The sequence below is a fragment of the Eremothecium cymbalariae genome, chromosome 6, assembly GCF_000235365.1.
Source record: "Eremothecium cymbalariae DBVPG#7215 chromosome 6, complete sequence".
Taxonomy (NCBI): domain Eukaryota; kingdom Fungi; phylum Ascomycota; class Saccharomycetes; order Saccharomycetales; family Saccharomycetaceae; genus Eremothecium; species Eremothecium cymbalariae.
Window position 1 is genome coordinate 619621 of NC_016454.1, and position 16503 is coordinate 636123.

General features: G+C 41.6%; 8 protein-coding genes across 8 annotated transcripts; 5 read left to right on the forward strand and 3 right to left on the reverse strand.

Annotated features, from left to right (window-relative positions):
* Positions 1-430: 430 nt before the first annotated feature.
* Positions 431-1339, reverse strand: FPT1 (chromatin-associated RNAPIII regulator FPT1; the record flags this gene model as incomplete). Its single annotated transcript, XM_003647469.1, has 1 exon — positions 431-1339. The coding sequence occupies one exon, from the start codon at positions 1337-1339 to the stop codon at positions 431-433; it is 909 nt and encodes a 302-aa protein (XP_003647517.1).
* Positions 1340-3178: 1839 nt separating this feature from the next.
* On the forward strand, positions 3179-4246 carry Ecym_6325 (CAP domain-containing protein; the record flags this gene model as incomplete). The annotated part of the gene is made up of 1 exon (XM_003647470.1): positions 3179-4246. The coding sequence occupies one exon, from the start codon at positions 3179-3181 to the stop codon at positions 4244-4246; it is 1068 nt and encodes a 355-aa protein (XP_003647518.1).
* Positions 4247-4969: 723 nt separating this feature from the next.
* Positions 4970-5626, forward strand: Ecym_6326 (CAP domain-containing protein; the record flags this gene model as incomplete). The annotated part of the gene is made up of 1 exon (XM_003647471.1): positions 4970-5626. The coding sequence occupies one exon, from the start codon at positions 4970-4972 to the stop codon at positions 5624-5626; it is 657 nt and encodes a 218-aa protein (XP_003647519.1).
* A 457-nt stretch (positions 5627-6083) lies between these two features.
* Positions 6084-9674, forward strand: SCP160 (Scp160p; the record flags this gene model as incomplete). Its single annotated transcript, XM_003647472.1, has 1 exon — positions 6084-9674. The coding sequence occupies one exon, from the start codon at positions 6084-6086 to the stop codon at positions 9672-9674; it is 3591 nt and encodes a 1196-aa protein (XP_003647520.1).
* A 291-nt stretch (positions 9675-9965) lies between these two features.
* Positions 9966-10583, reverse strand: YPT52 (Rab family GTPase YPT52; the record flags this gene model as incomplete). Its single annotated transcript, XM_003647473.1, has 1 exon — positions 9966-10583. One exon carries the CDS (start codon positions 10581-10583, stop codon positions 9966-9968), a length of 618 nt encoding a protein of 205 aa, XP_003647521.1.
* Positions 10584-11380: 797 nt separating this feature from the next.
* On the forward strand, positions 11381-12943 carry MIC60 (Mic60p; the record flags this gene model as incomplete). Its single annotated transcript, XM_003647474.1, has 1 exon — positions 11381-12943. One exon carries the CDS (start codon positions 11381-11383, stop codon positions 12941-12943), a length of 1563 nt encoding a protein of 520 aa, XP_003647522.1.
* A 336-nt stretch (positions 12944-13279) lies between these two features.
* On the forward strand, positions 13280-14722 carry ARP4 (Arp4p; the record flags this gene model as incomplete). Its single annotated transcript, XM_003647475.1, has 1 exon — positions 13280-14722. One exon carries the CDS (start codon positions 13280-13282, stop codon positions 14720-14722), a length of 1443 nt encoding a protein of 480 aa, XP_003647523.1.
* A 116-nt stretch (positions 14723-14838) lies between these two features.
* HEL1 (E3 ubiquitin-protein ligase HEL1) lies at positions 14839-16491 on the reverse strand (the record flags this gene model as incomplete). Its single annotated transcript, XM_003647476.1, has 1 exon — positions 14839-16491. One exon carries the CDS (start codon positions 16489-16491, stop codon positions 14839-14841), a length of 1653 nt encoding a protein of 550 aa, XP_003647524.1.
* Between the last annotated feature and the right edge of the window lie 12 nt (positions 16492-16503).

Genomic DNA, 16503 nt, shown 5'->3' on the forward strand with positions numbered 1-16503 from the left:
AGAAACTTGTTTTGTTGATCGCCATTTTTCTAAAAGACGAAAAGCCCTTTTTGCAGGAGAGATTCCAAAAAAAGTCGACGTCGTTCGTCACGGCACACTTAAATGGGCAAGAGTAAGATAATACAAAAGTAATATTACTGAAAGTGTCCTGTTTTTGATACGAATGAATACTGTTAGGATTATGTTATGTACAGTATGTTGTTGAGATTAGTTATATGTTAGTAGCAGCTACGCCGATGCTCCTTTTTGTCTTTTTGTTTTGTTTCAAGGCTCTGTTTCTTGTATAATACCTATGCTCTTATTTTTTGTAGTAGTAGTAAGAAAATTCAGATATCGTTGGCTTCATGGACCGCATTATAGTGTTGCTGCACACATATATGCATGTGCTGGATGCTTGGAGAAGTTCCGTTAAAAATTTGAAGTTTTTAGCTTAAGCTTCTAGGAAACCTTTGGGTTGTCGACCGGCAGAACATTTCTTCTTCCGTTTGGATACCCTGCCGCGCTGAACTGTCTGGGGTTCATCAAAAAGCTCAAAGTTCTCGGCCATGGACCTGAAGAAGGCTTTGAAGTTAGTATCCAATTGGGTCGCAGGCATCCCGTAGGTGTAGTGCGCGCTAGAAATAAGGGACGACCGCGAGGCAGAGGATGGTAATAATATGCTGTCAGGTGAAGATGTACGAGTAGACTCCTGCGATCTGGATCGAGACCTCACCCGCAAGTCATAATCCTCCAAATCTTGTTGTAGCTGCCGCTTGCTTGTCTCCACCGTCGTCTGAAGAGCCACCAACGATACCATACCCTTTAGCGTTACCAAATCATCCCCCCGCACCTGTTTTTCGGTAAACATCGCATCCAACGCCCTACCAAACACCCCCCAGTCCACCACCATAACCCGTCTATTGAGTTTCCGTAGGCATTCCAACAAACACCCTCTATCAATCTCCGGCTTCAAACACTCATCAAGCTCCTCAGGCAACTTTTCAAACCCATCATCCCCCTGCTCCTCCCCACTCCCTTTACCGCACACCCCAGCAACATACAACGACGCAACGACACTCCCAAATTTCCAATCAACATCCGCCAACTTCCACAAAGAATAATCCTTATTCACCTCATTAAACTCCAAAATATAAAAAGGATATTCCTCACAATCCTCAAGCATCCCACATCTTATCTTCAAATTTCCAGTAATAGTTTCAATACTACTCAATTGAACAGAATACCTATCCTGAGTCTTGCCTAAGAATTTAATAACTTCTTGCACCGAGGGGTACCTTTTCAAAAGACACAATTTAACCCTCGGCATATTTTCTCCTGCATATACGTATAGCTCTTCCATATCCGCGCTGCAACAACCAAAAACCTCACTGAACTATCCTATCCTCTCTATCTATATACCCTTCGCTTGTCACCCACGTTTTATCTCCTTGTGTGTCTTACCATTCGACCCACTAACCTATGTGTGTATATAAATAAATAAATAAATAAATAACTATATATCCCTCCACCCACTTTGCCACCTAATCTTGTTGTCACGGCAAGCCGCCCAAATCTGGCGGCCAACAACGTGACTCGTAATTCAATCACGCTTTCGCACATGACTACTATGCAACCATCACCGCACACGAAACACCACTACGCTTGTGCCAGCAGAGGATCCGAAGCAGTGTGTGGTAGATATACATACCCTTGCCTGCTTTGTATATCATCGTTTCCCCTTTTTGTGTGTGTTTATTGTTGCCAGAGAGGTACTGTCTTTTATTTAAGTTCGGTCTACCTAGTTCGGTCTACCTAGTCTGTCTGCCCAGTTCGTCTGCCCAGTCCGTCTTTTACAAAACCGCATCTGAACGCATCAGACATGCTGTGTGCATTTGTTGCTATTCCAAATATCCCTCCTTCCCCTTGTATCGTAGCAATCCTCTGACCCTCGCCCCGCAGAAAAGCCAGAGAATCTTGATAATCGTAACTGTGAGTTATGTAAGTCGACAAAACAGTACACAGAAACTACGCCTTCCATTGGTGCAAGAAACTCTATTCCTTCGAGCAACTTTAATTGCTGCTACTCCTTCTACCATTAGCTCAGCAGAGAAAATGCCAGGACAGCAATCGCTTACGCTATGGCAGCAAATTCTTTCTCCGCAGTTCCGTGCTGTGCACACATTTTTTCAAGGTTTCACTGTTTTCCTCATCTCCCCTTTCCCCATATTGAAAAGAAAGAAAGGACAAAAATGGAAAGAAGCCATCGTCCCCTCGAATAGCATCCTTCGAGAGATAGGAATACGGTTGTTTGTTATATAGGGAAAGTAGGACATATGTGCCAAGAGAATCCATCCTCAAACACGCAAGTCAAATGCAAAAGCGCACCGTATGTTCTTATTCAGTAAAAACCGTAACTTTTATAGGAAAGGGTGCCTGTGTGTTCTAGATACGGAATGCCAGTTTCCGTTTTTCTGGACGACGAACGAATTCGGGATATTCTGCACCATGTTTTATTCTTTGCTGACCGTTTTATCCACTTTCCTATCAAAGGATTGTACTAAAACGCGAATTCTACAGCGATTGGATGGATGGGAAACAGGTTCTTCGATTTTCGTCATTCTTTAGGCAGCGGTTCGAGCAATTTATTGTTTGAGGCATATGTTACAATAACGAGAGAACAGGTAAGATTGGGAATTTACAAACAAAAAACTGCGCGTGGTTTGAAGTTGCTGAAGCCGAGGTATGGAATATGCTTAGGTTTTAGGATGTTTATCCGCGAATGCATTATTTATTATTCTGAGAAGCGATTGAGGTGGTATTAGTTTACAGAAGACTACAAGGGGGGACGGGAAGAGGCGGAAGGGGAGGAAGCAGGAGTGGTGGGCGGAGCGGAATGCAGGCGTTTTATAACAGAAGACTTTATCTAAAAATTAGTTAGGTTTGCTAGTTGCTAGTATATATAGCTCAGCAATACTGTCAATTTTTATTGGAAGGTGTTATAAATTTTGGTTATTTCTAATTAGACATAGAGTCTTTTGTGTTAGAAAAATCAACAGCTATTGTCGAGTTAGTTCAGTACCCACCCTTGTCATTCCTTATTATTATTCTGACTTGACTTTCTAACATAGGTCTCCTAGTTTTATTGCGGTTATTCACTTTTTTTGGTTTTTCAATCTAGCAGTTGTGAAGTATTTTATTCATGAAGTTGTCTCAACTCGTTGTGTCAGGAGCGTCTTTACTGGCACTAGCGTCAGCCGCGCAGCCCGGATTGGAGCGCCGAGGTAATAAGAACAATATTATGGTTGTATTCGGTGAAGTTTACGTGAGAGGGTCCAACACTTATACCAAGTATACGTCTTTCTTTACTGATTCTGTACCTTCGTTGACAGACCCTCCAAAGCTAAGTCTGGACCCAGAACCAAGCTCTGAGCCTGAAACACCTGAGGAGCAGGTTCAGTCGTCAAATGATGTTAAAAGTATGTTCACCACTACGGAGTACAAACAACGTACGACTTACTACCCTGTAGAATCATTGCCCAAGTCTGCTTCCAGCAGTGCTGCTCCATCCTCTGCGCCTATGTCTGAGACTTCTGCTTCGGTTGAACAACCATCCGAAAACGCCAAGCCTACCCTGCCATCGCCTTCCCCATCACCATCACCATCTTCCCCATCGCCTTCCCCATCTTCCCCATCACCATCACCATCTTCCCCATCACCATCACCATCTTCCCCATCGCCTTCCCCATCTTCCCCATCACCATCACCATCTTCCCCATCTTCTTCCAGCTCATCTCCTCCCAGGTCCTCTTCATCCTCCCAACCTAGCAGTGACTTTCAATCGACTTTATTGACAGCACATAACGACAAACGTAGGTTGCACAAGGATACGAGCACCTTAACCTGGTCGGACAAACTCGCCCAGTATGCCCAAAACTACGCTGACCAGTACGACTGCAGTGGCAACTTGGTCCATTCAAATGGAGGTTACGGTGAGAATTTGGCGGTAGGATACCCTAACTTCAAAGATGCTGTCGATGCCTGGTACGATGAGATCAGGGAATATAGTTTTAGTAATCCAACCTTTTCAAGATCTACTGGCCACTTCACACAATTGGTCTGGAAGAGTACCAGCCAGGTTGGCTGCGGTTTCAAAACGTGTGGCCCTACTGTTGGAACCTATCTGATCTGTTCCTACGATCCTCCAGGAAACTACATTGGTCGGTTCGCTGCAAACGTCTTGCCAGCTGACCCCTCCAGAAGAAAATGACGAAGATTTAGCTTCTGTGCACCATGGACCTGTTCTTCCCACTGTTACGGGACCCCCAGTTTGGGGTGATGATCATCCATTGGAATTACTTTTTTAGATATTAAATTAAGAGCTGATGTAGTTTATATAAAAAAACTAAATTATGTTTGTTCTTTACCACTGAATTTCTACTTTTCCACTGTCGATGGATTCAGTCTCAACTGCCGCCATAACACCTAACACCATGTGCCAGTGATCTGACATATCTTGCTGGTTTTTTTTATCTACGGCCCTCCATTTACACAATCCAAAAGCTCAAGGTGTGATGGGAGGAATGCAAAATCACATTTGCCTTCCTCAGTCAGATCGTGGAGTGTAATTACATATTTATATTGATTTCCCAATTTCTGCCTCTACAATAAACGCAACGGCAGCGTTGCTGGCGTCACTGGTTTGATGAATTTCGCTCTTTTTTCAAAGCGAGACAATGTTAAAGCGACAGCAACTCGCTGCGGCGCTATATACAAGTATGCTACATCTGTGAAACGGTAACGTTACTTAGTAAAAACACAGAATACTGCTCTTGTTGAATGATTAACAGGTACCTATAAGTTTCAAAAATTTGTCCATTCTTTATATAAATAAAGATTGATGACATGGCATCTGTAAGCCAGTAGTGCCTGTGATAATTAGCTCATACTGGACTCCCCCTTTCATACTTGACGACACTGATAATTATCAGCTATGTTAAAACTATACATACAAATTCTGCTACTACTGTATTTCAAGACATCTAGCACATTTGCGAAAACGAAATACAACATCGTCACCAAAATCCATACCAAAACGGTCACCTCGTTCACCTCTGTCACTTTTACAGGCTGGACCACAATCCAGACCACCTCCTACAGAACGCAGACCACCCCACTTACAGAGACCCCAAAGCTTAAACCAAACACATTAGACCAAAATTTCGCTTCCCAAGTGCTAAACCTGCATAACGACTACCGCAGGCAGCATGAAGCCTCGATGCTCACCTGGAATGACACGTTGTACAAGAAGGCCCAAGAATACGCAAACAATGCTGTGGTATGCAACGGAACTCTAATCCATTCTAAATACCCCTACGGTGAAAACCTAGCCCTTGGCTACAACTCCTCCGCAGCCATAGCAGCATGGTACGATGAAAATAAAATCTACAACTACAACCAACCTGGATTCTCCAGATCTACAGGCCACTTTACACAGATGGTATGGAAAAATACTACAAGCATTGGATGCGCATACATAATATGCGGCGAATACTATGGCCAGTATACAATCTGTGAATACGATCCCCCGGGAAATGTTGAGGGCCAATATGCAGACAACGTTTTATCATCAAACCTAAAAAATACCTAAAAAATTGTCTATTTTTACTTCAAAAGCACCTCAAGACACTGAAACGTATAACCTCAATTAACTAATCCCCTAATTATCTAATATTTCGTTAAAACTTAACATAACTTGATTTCCCTTTGAAACAAATCTTGCAAAACTTCATCGCAAGTTTCGGCGATGAGATTGGTTGAGTATGGATTACGTGTGAAAAAGGGAGGCGACAATTTTTTCGACATCGTTCATTACCTTCTTTTCGAATCTTCCAAGTTTAAAAAAAATTCATCATCAGTCAAAGTTTACTAACACATATTCTTTGTATCGTTGAGCTAGAATCCGAAACGATTGAATTCTTAGAAGTCACACGCTATCCCCACCCGTCCTGTTTTTGATTTTGCTGGTTTAATTCTCTTGTGTCATTCCACCTTTACATTTTTTGAAGTTATTGATATTTTGTTGATCCGATATCTCTGAGTAAGTCATGGAATCTCAAACTGCCGTTGAAGAACAGCAGCATTCTGTTGTTATTGAAACACCTCCTACGACTGCTGACAGTTCTGAAGCTACAGTTGCTGAGGCTGCCACTGTTGAGGCAGATGCACGTGAGAAGCAGAATACTGCAGCCGTTCCAAAACGTCTGCCTACCAAAGCGGACTTTCCTCCATTGAGTTCTGTTGTATATGAAGCACCAAAGATAAGCTGGGGTCCTAATATGAAAAAGCCTGAATCGTCTTCTGGCTCGCCTTCTCCTTCGCCAGTTTCTGTTGTGGGAGCCGCTAAGCCGATGCGGTCGAAGACTGTGCAGGAGGTGTTTTCGTTAGATCTGCAAACACAGCTCACGATTGCCAAGTCTGAGTTTTCCAAGTTTGTGATGTCTGTGAAACAGTCCCACTCTGTGTCTATCGAATCTACTCTGTCCAAGCTTTCTCGTACATTTTTGATTTCTGGTTCGCCTACTAATGTGTACAACGCAAAACGCGAGTTAGTCAAAAAGTTAACTATGCCCGTTACTCAGTCACTTATGGTTCCATCCAAGACGGTTTCAGCTATAATTGGACCAGGTGGTAAGATGATCAAGGCTATAACAAATGCTGCAGGGGGCATTAAGATCGAAGTTTGCAAGTCTACTGAGGAGAGCGCATATGATCCAGATCTCGAGGACTATTTGAACGCTGTGACTTTGCATGGTGATGTGGCATCTGTGAACTTTGCTAAGGACAAAATTCTGAATATTGTCAAGGAGCATACCAAGAATGCTACATTAACTGTTTCTGTTGAAGATGAGAAATTGATTCCATTTTTTTCACTGACAGGAATTGAGATTTCTGATGAAGTTACAGTGAAGCCTTTTACAGTAGATTCGAATAAGATTATTTTGACTGGTCCTACGGAAGAGGCAAGAGCAGCTAAGCTCGCTGTGCAGAATTATTTAAGCACTTTATCCAATGAACTTAGGGAGAAAAAGGTTTCGATTCCAGTAAAATTCCAACCGTTGGTCAATGCAGATGAAATTAAAGAAATGTATCAGGTTAACGTAATTTTCCCAACTAATCCTGATGAAGAGACCGTCTCCTTTTTCGGGTTATATTCCAATATCGATGAAGCTATTGCATATGCTAGAAATTCTTCTAAGTTATACGTGGTGGAGTCGTTAGAAATTTCTAAAGCTCATGGGAAGAACGTGAATCATGCTAGGAATTTGATACTATATTTCCATAAGTACCATTGCTTAAAGGAAATTGAACAGCGTTTTGAAAACGTCAAGATAGTTCTGCCATCACTGCAAGAGTTACCAAAGATGGAACAAGTTTGTATAAATGTCATCTCCAAGTCTGACTATGTTGAGGAAACCAAAACAGTGCGTAAGCAAATTATAACCCTTGTTAACGAGTTAAGTCCTTCGCAAGTACTAGCAATCGATGATTTAGACTATGAATTATTTCACAAAGATATTGAACGTGTTTTGTCTGATGCTGATTGCCAATTCATCCAATTGGGCAATATTTATCCGGGTGACAATACCATCCTTTTGTTTTCCAAGCTTGATGACGATGATTTCAAGCCTTCTGCAGAAGAGTTGAGAGAATCGTTAGAAAAAACCACATCCGTTTTGGACGAGTTACGTTCTAGACAAGCCAGCTTATCTACCGCAATCATTTCCTTAGATGCAGAATATCAAGATTCCTACCTATCTAAAGATTCTGCAACTTTAGCATTGATTATGGAGGAATTTTCCTCTGTGGGACGCGCCCAAATTAAGTTGCAGACGCCATCTAAATCGGAGGTCAGCATTAGAGGTGATGAAAAGGCGGTTAAGATAGCTGTAAAATGTCTTGAAAGTATCGCTGCCAACCCAAGCAACAACTATAAGGTCTCTTTTACTGTTCCAACAAATACGGTTTCTAGGACAATTGGTTCTAGGGGCGCTAATATGTTACAGGTTCGGGATAAATTCGCTGTTCAAATGGATATTCCACAAGGCTCTAAAGATGACAACACGGAGGTCACATTGACCGGGTTGCTATACAATTGTGAGCGTGCAAAGGCCCACATTTTAGCAGAAGCCAAAAAATGGGCTGATCTTATTACCAAGGAATTAATAGTTCCCGCCAAATATCATAGGCAATTGCTTGGTTCCCAAGGTGTTTACCGTACCCGTTTGGAAAACAAGTACAACGTACGTATTCAGTTCATTAGGGAGGCTGAAACTGTTAGTATTAAGGGTCCATCTCGCGGTGTGAATAAAGCTTATACCGAATTGAAAGCCTTGTTAGATTTTGAAATCGAAAATGGCCACAAATCTATCATTAAAGTCCCAGTTGATCACGTTCCAAGGGTTATTGGTAAAAATGGTGATGTTATTAATGGCTTAAGGGCTGAATATGGTGTTGAACTTAAATTCTTACAAGATTCAAAAGAAGCTAGAGCTCAAGAACAGAGCAACGTGGAATTAGAAGTGACTGGTTCAAGGCAAGCTATTAAAGAAGCTACCAGTAAAATTCAAAATATCATAACTGAGGCTTCTGACTTTATTACTGTGACCGTAGACATTGATCCAAAGTATCATAAGCTAATTGTTGGTCCTGGAGGCAGCACTTTGAAGGAGATGATATCAAAAGCAGGTGGTGAAGAATTTAGAAATAAGGTTGTTGATGTTCCAAATGTTGGTTCAAATCAGAAAACCATAAATATTTCTGGTCCAAAGGTATTCGTTGACAAAATCACAAAGTCAATCAACCATATTGTGCAAGATATTGAAAAAGATGTTACTAAAGAGTTGAATATTCCAAAAGAAAAACAAGGAGCCTTGATTGGTGCCGGAGGAATTGTGAGAAAACAACTAGAGAAACAGTTTAATGTCCGGTTAGAAGTTCCAGACAAGGGCAAAGGAGGTAAGGTGGAACTCCATGGAAGACCGGAGGCTATTGCATTGTGCGAGAAGGAGATCTTTAAGAATATCATCAGGGATATTTACGATGCTGAAGTTGCAGTTCCTGCGAAATACCAGGAGTTTGTATCAGATCGTGGTAAATTCCTCAACAAATTAAGAACCTCATACTTTGTTAATGTCAAATACGGTAATGATACGAAGAAGGCACACAATTTATCCCATGCAAAACATGAGATTCCAGTTGAAAGAGTAACCGGTGCAGCTGGAGAGTCCACTAAGTTCACTGTTGAGGATCTCCCTCCTTCAGAGCGCTCTTTGGACGGCACAATCATATGGAAATTGATCTATGAACCTGTCGACTTGTCTGACATTTTTGGGGACAAAAACCAAGTTATGCAAAAGGATGAAGCTTTAGAAGCTGTTCAAAAGCTGATTAAATCACGGATCGAACTTGCTTCTTCTGTTTCTAAGATTGGCTACGTGTGGTCTGATAGTTCAATGAAGTTCAACAAGATTATTGGCCCAGCTGGATCCACTGTCAAGAATATCAGAGAGACAACGAACACATTAATAAACGTACCAAAAAAATCTGAAGAAAATAGTTCTATCATATACATAATAGGAACCCAGGAAAACGTTGAAAAGGCAGGTAAGATGATTATCGATGCATTAAAAAAATAATTTGCTGCATTAGATAAGGGCAACTAAAGCGAGAGAGAGAAAGAGAGTCCAGAGTATTTGAAAAGATAATATAACTGCTTCCTTTTTTACAGGCCCGTTGCCCTATGGTAGACTGCACATAATCTTTGTTGTTGTTTGCATGTAACAGATGTAGAAACTAATTAACTAAGTATATTAAAAAATTCGAGTACGACATTTTCTATATTTAGGCCAAAAAGAATTTAAGGGAAAATGACTATATAATGATGCACTGCGCGTAATATAACTTTACTAGAGCCTATTAGTAGCATTCTAAACGCAGCACGAGGTAGCGTCATTTGTGGTTGGCCTTTGTAGCTGGATGTTCGAAGGCTGCTGCGACTGTGCAGCCAACGAGTCCTTCCGTTGCAAATACAACCTCTCACCAATGTTTTGAAACACTTCAATAACCCCCCTCCCACTCTTCGCACTAACCTCGTGGAAAATTAACCCATGCTGCTCCGCATAGTCCTTTGCATCATCCTCATCAATTACTTTGCTCTTAGAGTCCTCCTCCGCAAGATCAACCTTATTACCCACAAGACAAATCACCAGATCGTCATCCCCAACTTTGCTTTTCAACTCATTCACCCAACTTTGCGCCTTCGCCAAAGAATCCTCCTGTGTAACGTCGTAGACCACCAACGCCGCGTTCGCATTCCGATAGTACATCGGCGCCAACGACTTATAACGTTCCTGTCCAGCAGTATCCCAAATCTCAAACTTTATCATAGTATCATCATACTCTGCCAACTTAATCGTCCTCGACAAAAATGCCGCTCCAATCGTACTTTCCCGGAACTCATCGAACGAATCCTTAACAAACCGATGCACTATAGAAGACTTCCCAACGGACGAATCCCCCAAAAGCACAAGCTTAAACTGCAACATCTTATATCTAATTATTCGAATAGCCTGTCAGCCTACCGGACACCTCTACAAATATATTTGCTGGGCTATATTTTACCCCCCACTGTCTTGTTATTAAACCTTCTGGTTATGCAAAATGTGGCAAATAAAGGGTGAAATCGATAATAATCTCGTAGTCCTAATTGTCAACTGCAGTTCGTATCCAACGACCTCAATCAACCAACTGCAGCCGCTGCTGCTACATATCACCAAACGACCATGTGATGGACTGATCATGTCCCTATGTAATGCCACCGGCTAGACCCCGTCCGCCGCCCCGCCCTCTTCTCAACCTGGCACCCAGATCTGTTGTGTGGCTTTGTTTGCTTGTGTCATTCTTGTGTTGGCGGTGGTACCGCGCTGTAGCGGCAGCGAGCAGCACTAAGCCATCCTGCAGAAAGAGCAAGACAGCAGGTGTATAGTGGGCGATAAGTCGCAGTGAGGGCCCAGGAGGGGCAGTCCTGAGTAGTGGCTCCGGCCTGCGGCAAGGCATGCTTTATCTGGGCACGGCAGGACCGCCCTCGCGGCGGAAAGCTTCACCAGATGCCCCGGTTGTGACTCATCACGTGACATCTAGCCAGTAATATCGATTTAGTATCACGTGACTCGAGAAGTTTGCTCCGGCTTTTTCGTTCTGTCAGCTGTGTGCTAGAAACCAGAAAGTAGAAATTTATATACAAAACGGTCTCCCCATCCTCTTTTGCCACGGTCTAGAGGAGGAAAGCAAGACGATTATAGGACAAGTGGGTTATCAATTGTGTGGTTAGCGAGTTAAGGATATGCTCAGATCAAGTACGGTGATATCTGGCTGCAGAAGGCTGTCCTCTGGGACGGTTCCGGTGACGAGTAAGAAGACGCATCGTTTGCGCAGATTTTTGCTGAAGGTGGTTGTTGGTTCTGCGTTGTTTTATGGAGGGGGGATGACGTTGTCGGCGTACAATCCCAGGGTAAATGATTTATTCACTGAGAATGTTCCTTATGCAGAGGAGTTAATGGACATTTACGATAACTACAGGCGGGGCCTACATCTGTCGGGTCCGACGTTTGAAGTGAGACGCAAGTTGGATGAGCTGCGTCGGTTTGTTAGAAGTGGTGGGGTTAAGCAGGAGGAAGAGTGGGTGCCTGGTTTGGTGGAGCAGCATAAGAAGGTTGTGGCGACTGCAGTTCCAGAGTTGGAGCCTCTCAAGCAGCAGAAGTTGGAAAAACTGTTGTTGCCTGAAGTGGAGGTGAACGGCGCTCAGGCGGCGGTGCAGAGACTAATTGATTCATTAAACAGCACGATTGCATTGGTGAATGAAAGGGGGTTAGAAGTGCCGGAAGAAAGTGCAGCTGCGCTCCGTGGAACACACGCGGCTCTCTCGCAAGGTATCCATTTGCTAAATGAGTCTGTCATGAGTTCAGTTGAGCGTGAGCTATCAGCACGGACCAGTAGTGCGCTTGAGGAATTGACGGTTAAGTACGAGTCTGAGATTAAGTCAAAGGAGCTTGAAATTTCAGAAAAGTATATGAACGACTTTGAGAGTTTTAAGCGTGAGCTTGAGAAAATAACGATGGAGCAGCTTCAAACAGAACTCAAGGCTCACGAACAGGCACTGCTGGCAAAACAGCGCAATGAAATTGCACAGCTTTCCATCAGGCAAGTAGAGGAATTCAACAAGGTTGTGAAGGAAAAAATCGATCAAGAAAGGCAGGGACGCCTTGCTAAGCTTCAAGAACTGGACGCGGCTGTGAACTCTCTTGTTCCTGTCCTAGAGCGGTTAGAGAAGCAAGCAGTTAAAAAAGAATGTGTCACTCAAATGACGCTTGCCGTACAAGACCTGCAGACCAAATTGGCACAGACTGGCGAAAACCCTGTGGATCTATCTCCTGAATTAGAGAAACTCAAGCTATTGACTGACGTTATTCCAAGAAAGACTAAGAAGTGCTGTTCCTCAACACCTGAGCTGATGGACATTGTCGTTGCCGAACTAGAGTCAAAAGCTAGCGGCAAAATTGCTTCTAACGAACAGTTGTACAACAGGTGGTTATTACTCCAACCAGAGCTTAAAACAACTTCTTTGTTGCCTCCAAATGCTGGCTTCTTAGGTCATCTCACTGCAAAGATATTTTCCTTGCTACTATTCACTAAAGAAGGCTTTTCAACAACCCAAGACATGGACGCTACCATCGCGAGAGTTGCAGAGAATTTGCGTGTCAACAAATTAGACCAAGCCGTGGCAGAAGCCGTCGAAATGAAGGGCTGGTCTAGAAAAGTGGCTGACGGATGGGTGAAGTTGGCCCGCCAGAGATTGGAAGTCCTGTCCCTTGTCGATGTCATTAATGCTGAAATAAAGACATTGTAAACTACTGTACATATAGAACATGCTTTGAGCAAACAAAACAATACATTCAAAAGGGAATAAAAAAAGCAGTTTACCATTATGTAACATGGTTCAAATACTCATGAAATCAAACAGTCCCGTAAACCTGGTGAATTGGTCAGATGTATGTCTATTCTGTAATTCTAAGTTCCTTTATAAGTAGTAACAGTCTTCTGTCTATATACAATGTCATTATCAACGAGGTTATCCTTTTGACCAAATTGAAGCTCATTCATTTGAATATAAAGTCCATAGATGGATGGATTGAACGCCAACTGGGTCCAGTTTAAAGCATCGAAACGCTAGGTTGAGTATCAAATGTCCAGTTCAGCTCTTCAAGTGTATGGTGGTGATGAGATTACTGCTATAATCATTGATCCAGGATCTTTTAATACCAATATTGGATACTCTGGTACTGACTGTCCTCAGGCAATACTACCCTCTTGCTACGGTCAGTACATAAATGATGAGGAAAAGCCTAGTCTTTTTAATGAACAATCTATTGGATTGCCCAGAAAAGATTATGAGATCAAAGAGATTGTCAGATCAGGTGAGGTTGTTGATTGGGACAAGGCTCAAGAACAGTGGGAATGGGCGATAAAATCTGTACTTCTGTTTGAATCAAATAAAGGTCTTCCAGCGTTGTTAACGGAGCCAATTTGGAACTCTGAAGATAACAGAAAGAAATCATTGGAGGTGTTATTGGAAGGAATGGATTTCGAAGCATGTTACTTGACACCAACTGCTACGGCTGTATCATTTGCTATGGGCAGACCTACTTGTTTAGTTGTTGATATTGGGCACGACATTACAAGCGTCAGTCCTGTAATAGATGGCATGACCCTTTCTAAGAGTTCCATGAGGAGTTTTATTGCAGGAGGCTTGTTGAATGAGCTCATTAGAACGAGTTTAAAACCGAGAGAGATTCTCCCTTTGTTCCAAGTAGCTAAGAAACGTCCAGAGTTTGTTAAACGTTCATTTGATTATGAAATCCATCCATCTCTACTGAACTTTGTAAATGAGCGGCAATTCTTCCAAGAGTTTAAAGAAACTATGTTACAAGTTGCGCCTACTTCTTTAACAAAATTTAAATCAGAATTAGAACAACTCAGCAAGAGATCTATCGAAGCACCCTGGGGTGAAGACCTTGTTTTCGACAGTGAAACGAGATTCAACATTGCTGAACAATTATTCAGACCAGAAACTGCTAAGTTCCCAGAAGATTGGCCAATATCTAAAGATGGAGTTGTAGAAACGTGGCATAACGATTATGTTCCACTGAAGAGAAATAAACCAGGTGCCAATTCCAAAGAGAAAGAAGGAACTATAGATGCCACACCTGTTCCAGATGAAAACAGTGTTACGCCTTCGGAACATTTAAATGATCAAGGTAAAAGGTCTTTAGAAGATGATACGCCTGAAGCGAAAAATGAAATATCTGGCCTTGCCGATTTGATTCACTCTTCGATCATGTCAACCGATGTAGATCTACGCACCACACTAGCTCACAATGTGGTCATTACTGGAGGTAGCTCTTCTATTCCAGGGTTGACTGATAGAATATTAGCAGAGCTAAACAAGTCTTTACCTGCATTGAAGTTTAGAATGCTCACTTCTGGCCAGGCAAGGGAAAAGCAATATCAATCATGGTTAGGAGGAAGCATATTAGCAAGCCTAGGAACTTTTCATCAGCTTTGGGTAGGGAAGCAGGAATACGCGGAGGTAGGTGCTGATAGGTTATTGAAAGATAGATTTAGGTAAATAAAACCAGGCCTTGTAACTATATACTCACATTGCAGGAACTTAGAGGCAACACCAAATTCTCATCAATTATTTAACCTTTATGTAATATATATTTTTACGAGTATTGTGGTTGTTTAAGAATCCCTAGGGATACAAATTCCTTTTATGAGCAGTTCCCTTCCACATTCGACCAATGCATTGGACCTCTTCTCAACATAGTCAGACATATTGTAAAAGTCTAACTTACGATCCATAATTTGTTTAGGATCCTTTATCTCTAATAATTCCGAGAGTTCTTCTACTGCTTTTGAAAGTTCCATTTGGTTCTGCTCCAAAATCTTATACATGTTATGGGAATGATCTGAGTAATATGCAACAGCAAAAGACCATTTAAGAACAGTACGTCCATTCACTATTTTTTCAATTGCTTCAGGAATAAATTGGCCTTCTATCCAAGAAATACCTAAGTTATCCTGTAGTGACTTCACTTTTTGTTCAACTGTAAGACCCAATTTCATATCTAATTGAGCAGAACTTTCGTGGACATTGAATAATTTGTAATAATAACTGTACTTATGCAATTTAATCTTCTTTTCATCATCCCCCTTTTTGTTTTGCTTCTTCTCATCATAAAGTATACACTGATAATAACTACCCTTGTGCGTACTCCAATCACCCTCACAAAGCCAACAAAACTCGTAAGAACAACTTCGACAGGTCATATGATTACATCCACCATTTTTTTCAATATTAACATTACATTTGGGACATTCTTTTGTATTTTGTAACATCCAATTCAAGTTCTCTGATTCTTCTTGTGCCTTCCTTACCCAAAACGATGCAACGATGCAATCACAAGGCGCATGAACCTCTAGAGAACAATTGAAACAAAATTGATGTTTATTATCACAAATAACATAAGGAGACAGATATTTCCTATTGAGCTGTGTTAATGACATAGTATTTTTGACATGTATGACATACTTGCAATCAGTAAAAGGGCACCATTTATAATACTGGCTGTGTTTTTGAATAAAACCCTTTATCGACGACAGCATAAGTTTGGTACTAGATCCTTCACCCATAATAATATCTATATCATCGTTTTTCAAAGCTAATTCGCAATTCATACATTTAATGATATTCCCAACATTAAGTTTATCACTGATGTAATGTTGGTAGCAGGTAAGACAATACTCATGACCGCATTCAAGAGAAAATGTTTTCATCGTCTCAGAACTCTCACAGCAAATTGGACATACAAATCCATCTCTTGTTTTTAACCGTGAAAATAACTCACTGTTTTCACCAATAAGTATGCCTGCAGAATCCAGTACAGCTTTTGCATCATCCGTATACGCCTCCAACATTCGTTCCTCACACCAATTGTACTTCTGCAACAAAACTATAACATCTGATATAGGAATATTAAACACTGGCTGCAGCTTTGAAGCTCTGTTCAACATCAAACTATAGATATTACCAGCTGTCAAACAAGAATACTCTATTATCGGAAGGTCATCCTCTAATATACCTTTATCTTCATCCCCATATTCTTTATACTTGCAATCTACAATCTTACTCATGATGCCTTTATGCCGCAGAGGTACCTGTTGATCCAGTTCATCCTCACAGAAAATATCATTTTGGAAAATTACACTATCATTATCCTTATGGTTATAAAATTCAATAGAGAACTCATCATCATCATCATCGTCATCACCGTCATCATCCTCGGCCTGGAATTCATAAACATCGTTGTCATCCATATAAATATTCCTAGTCATCACACTCACAGT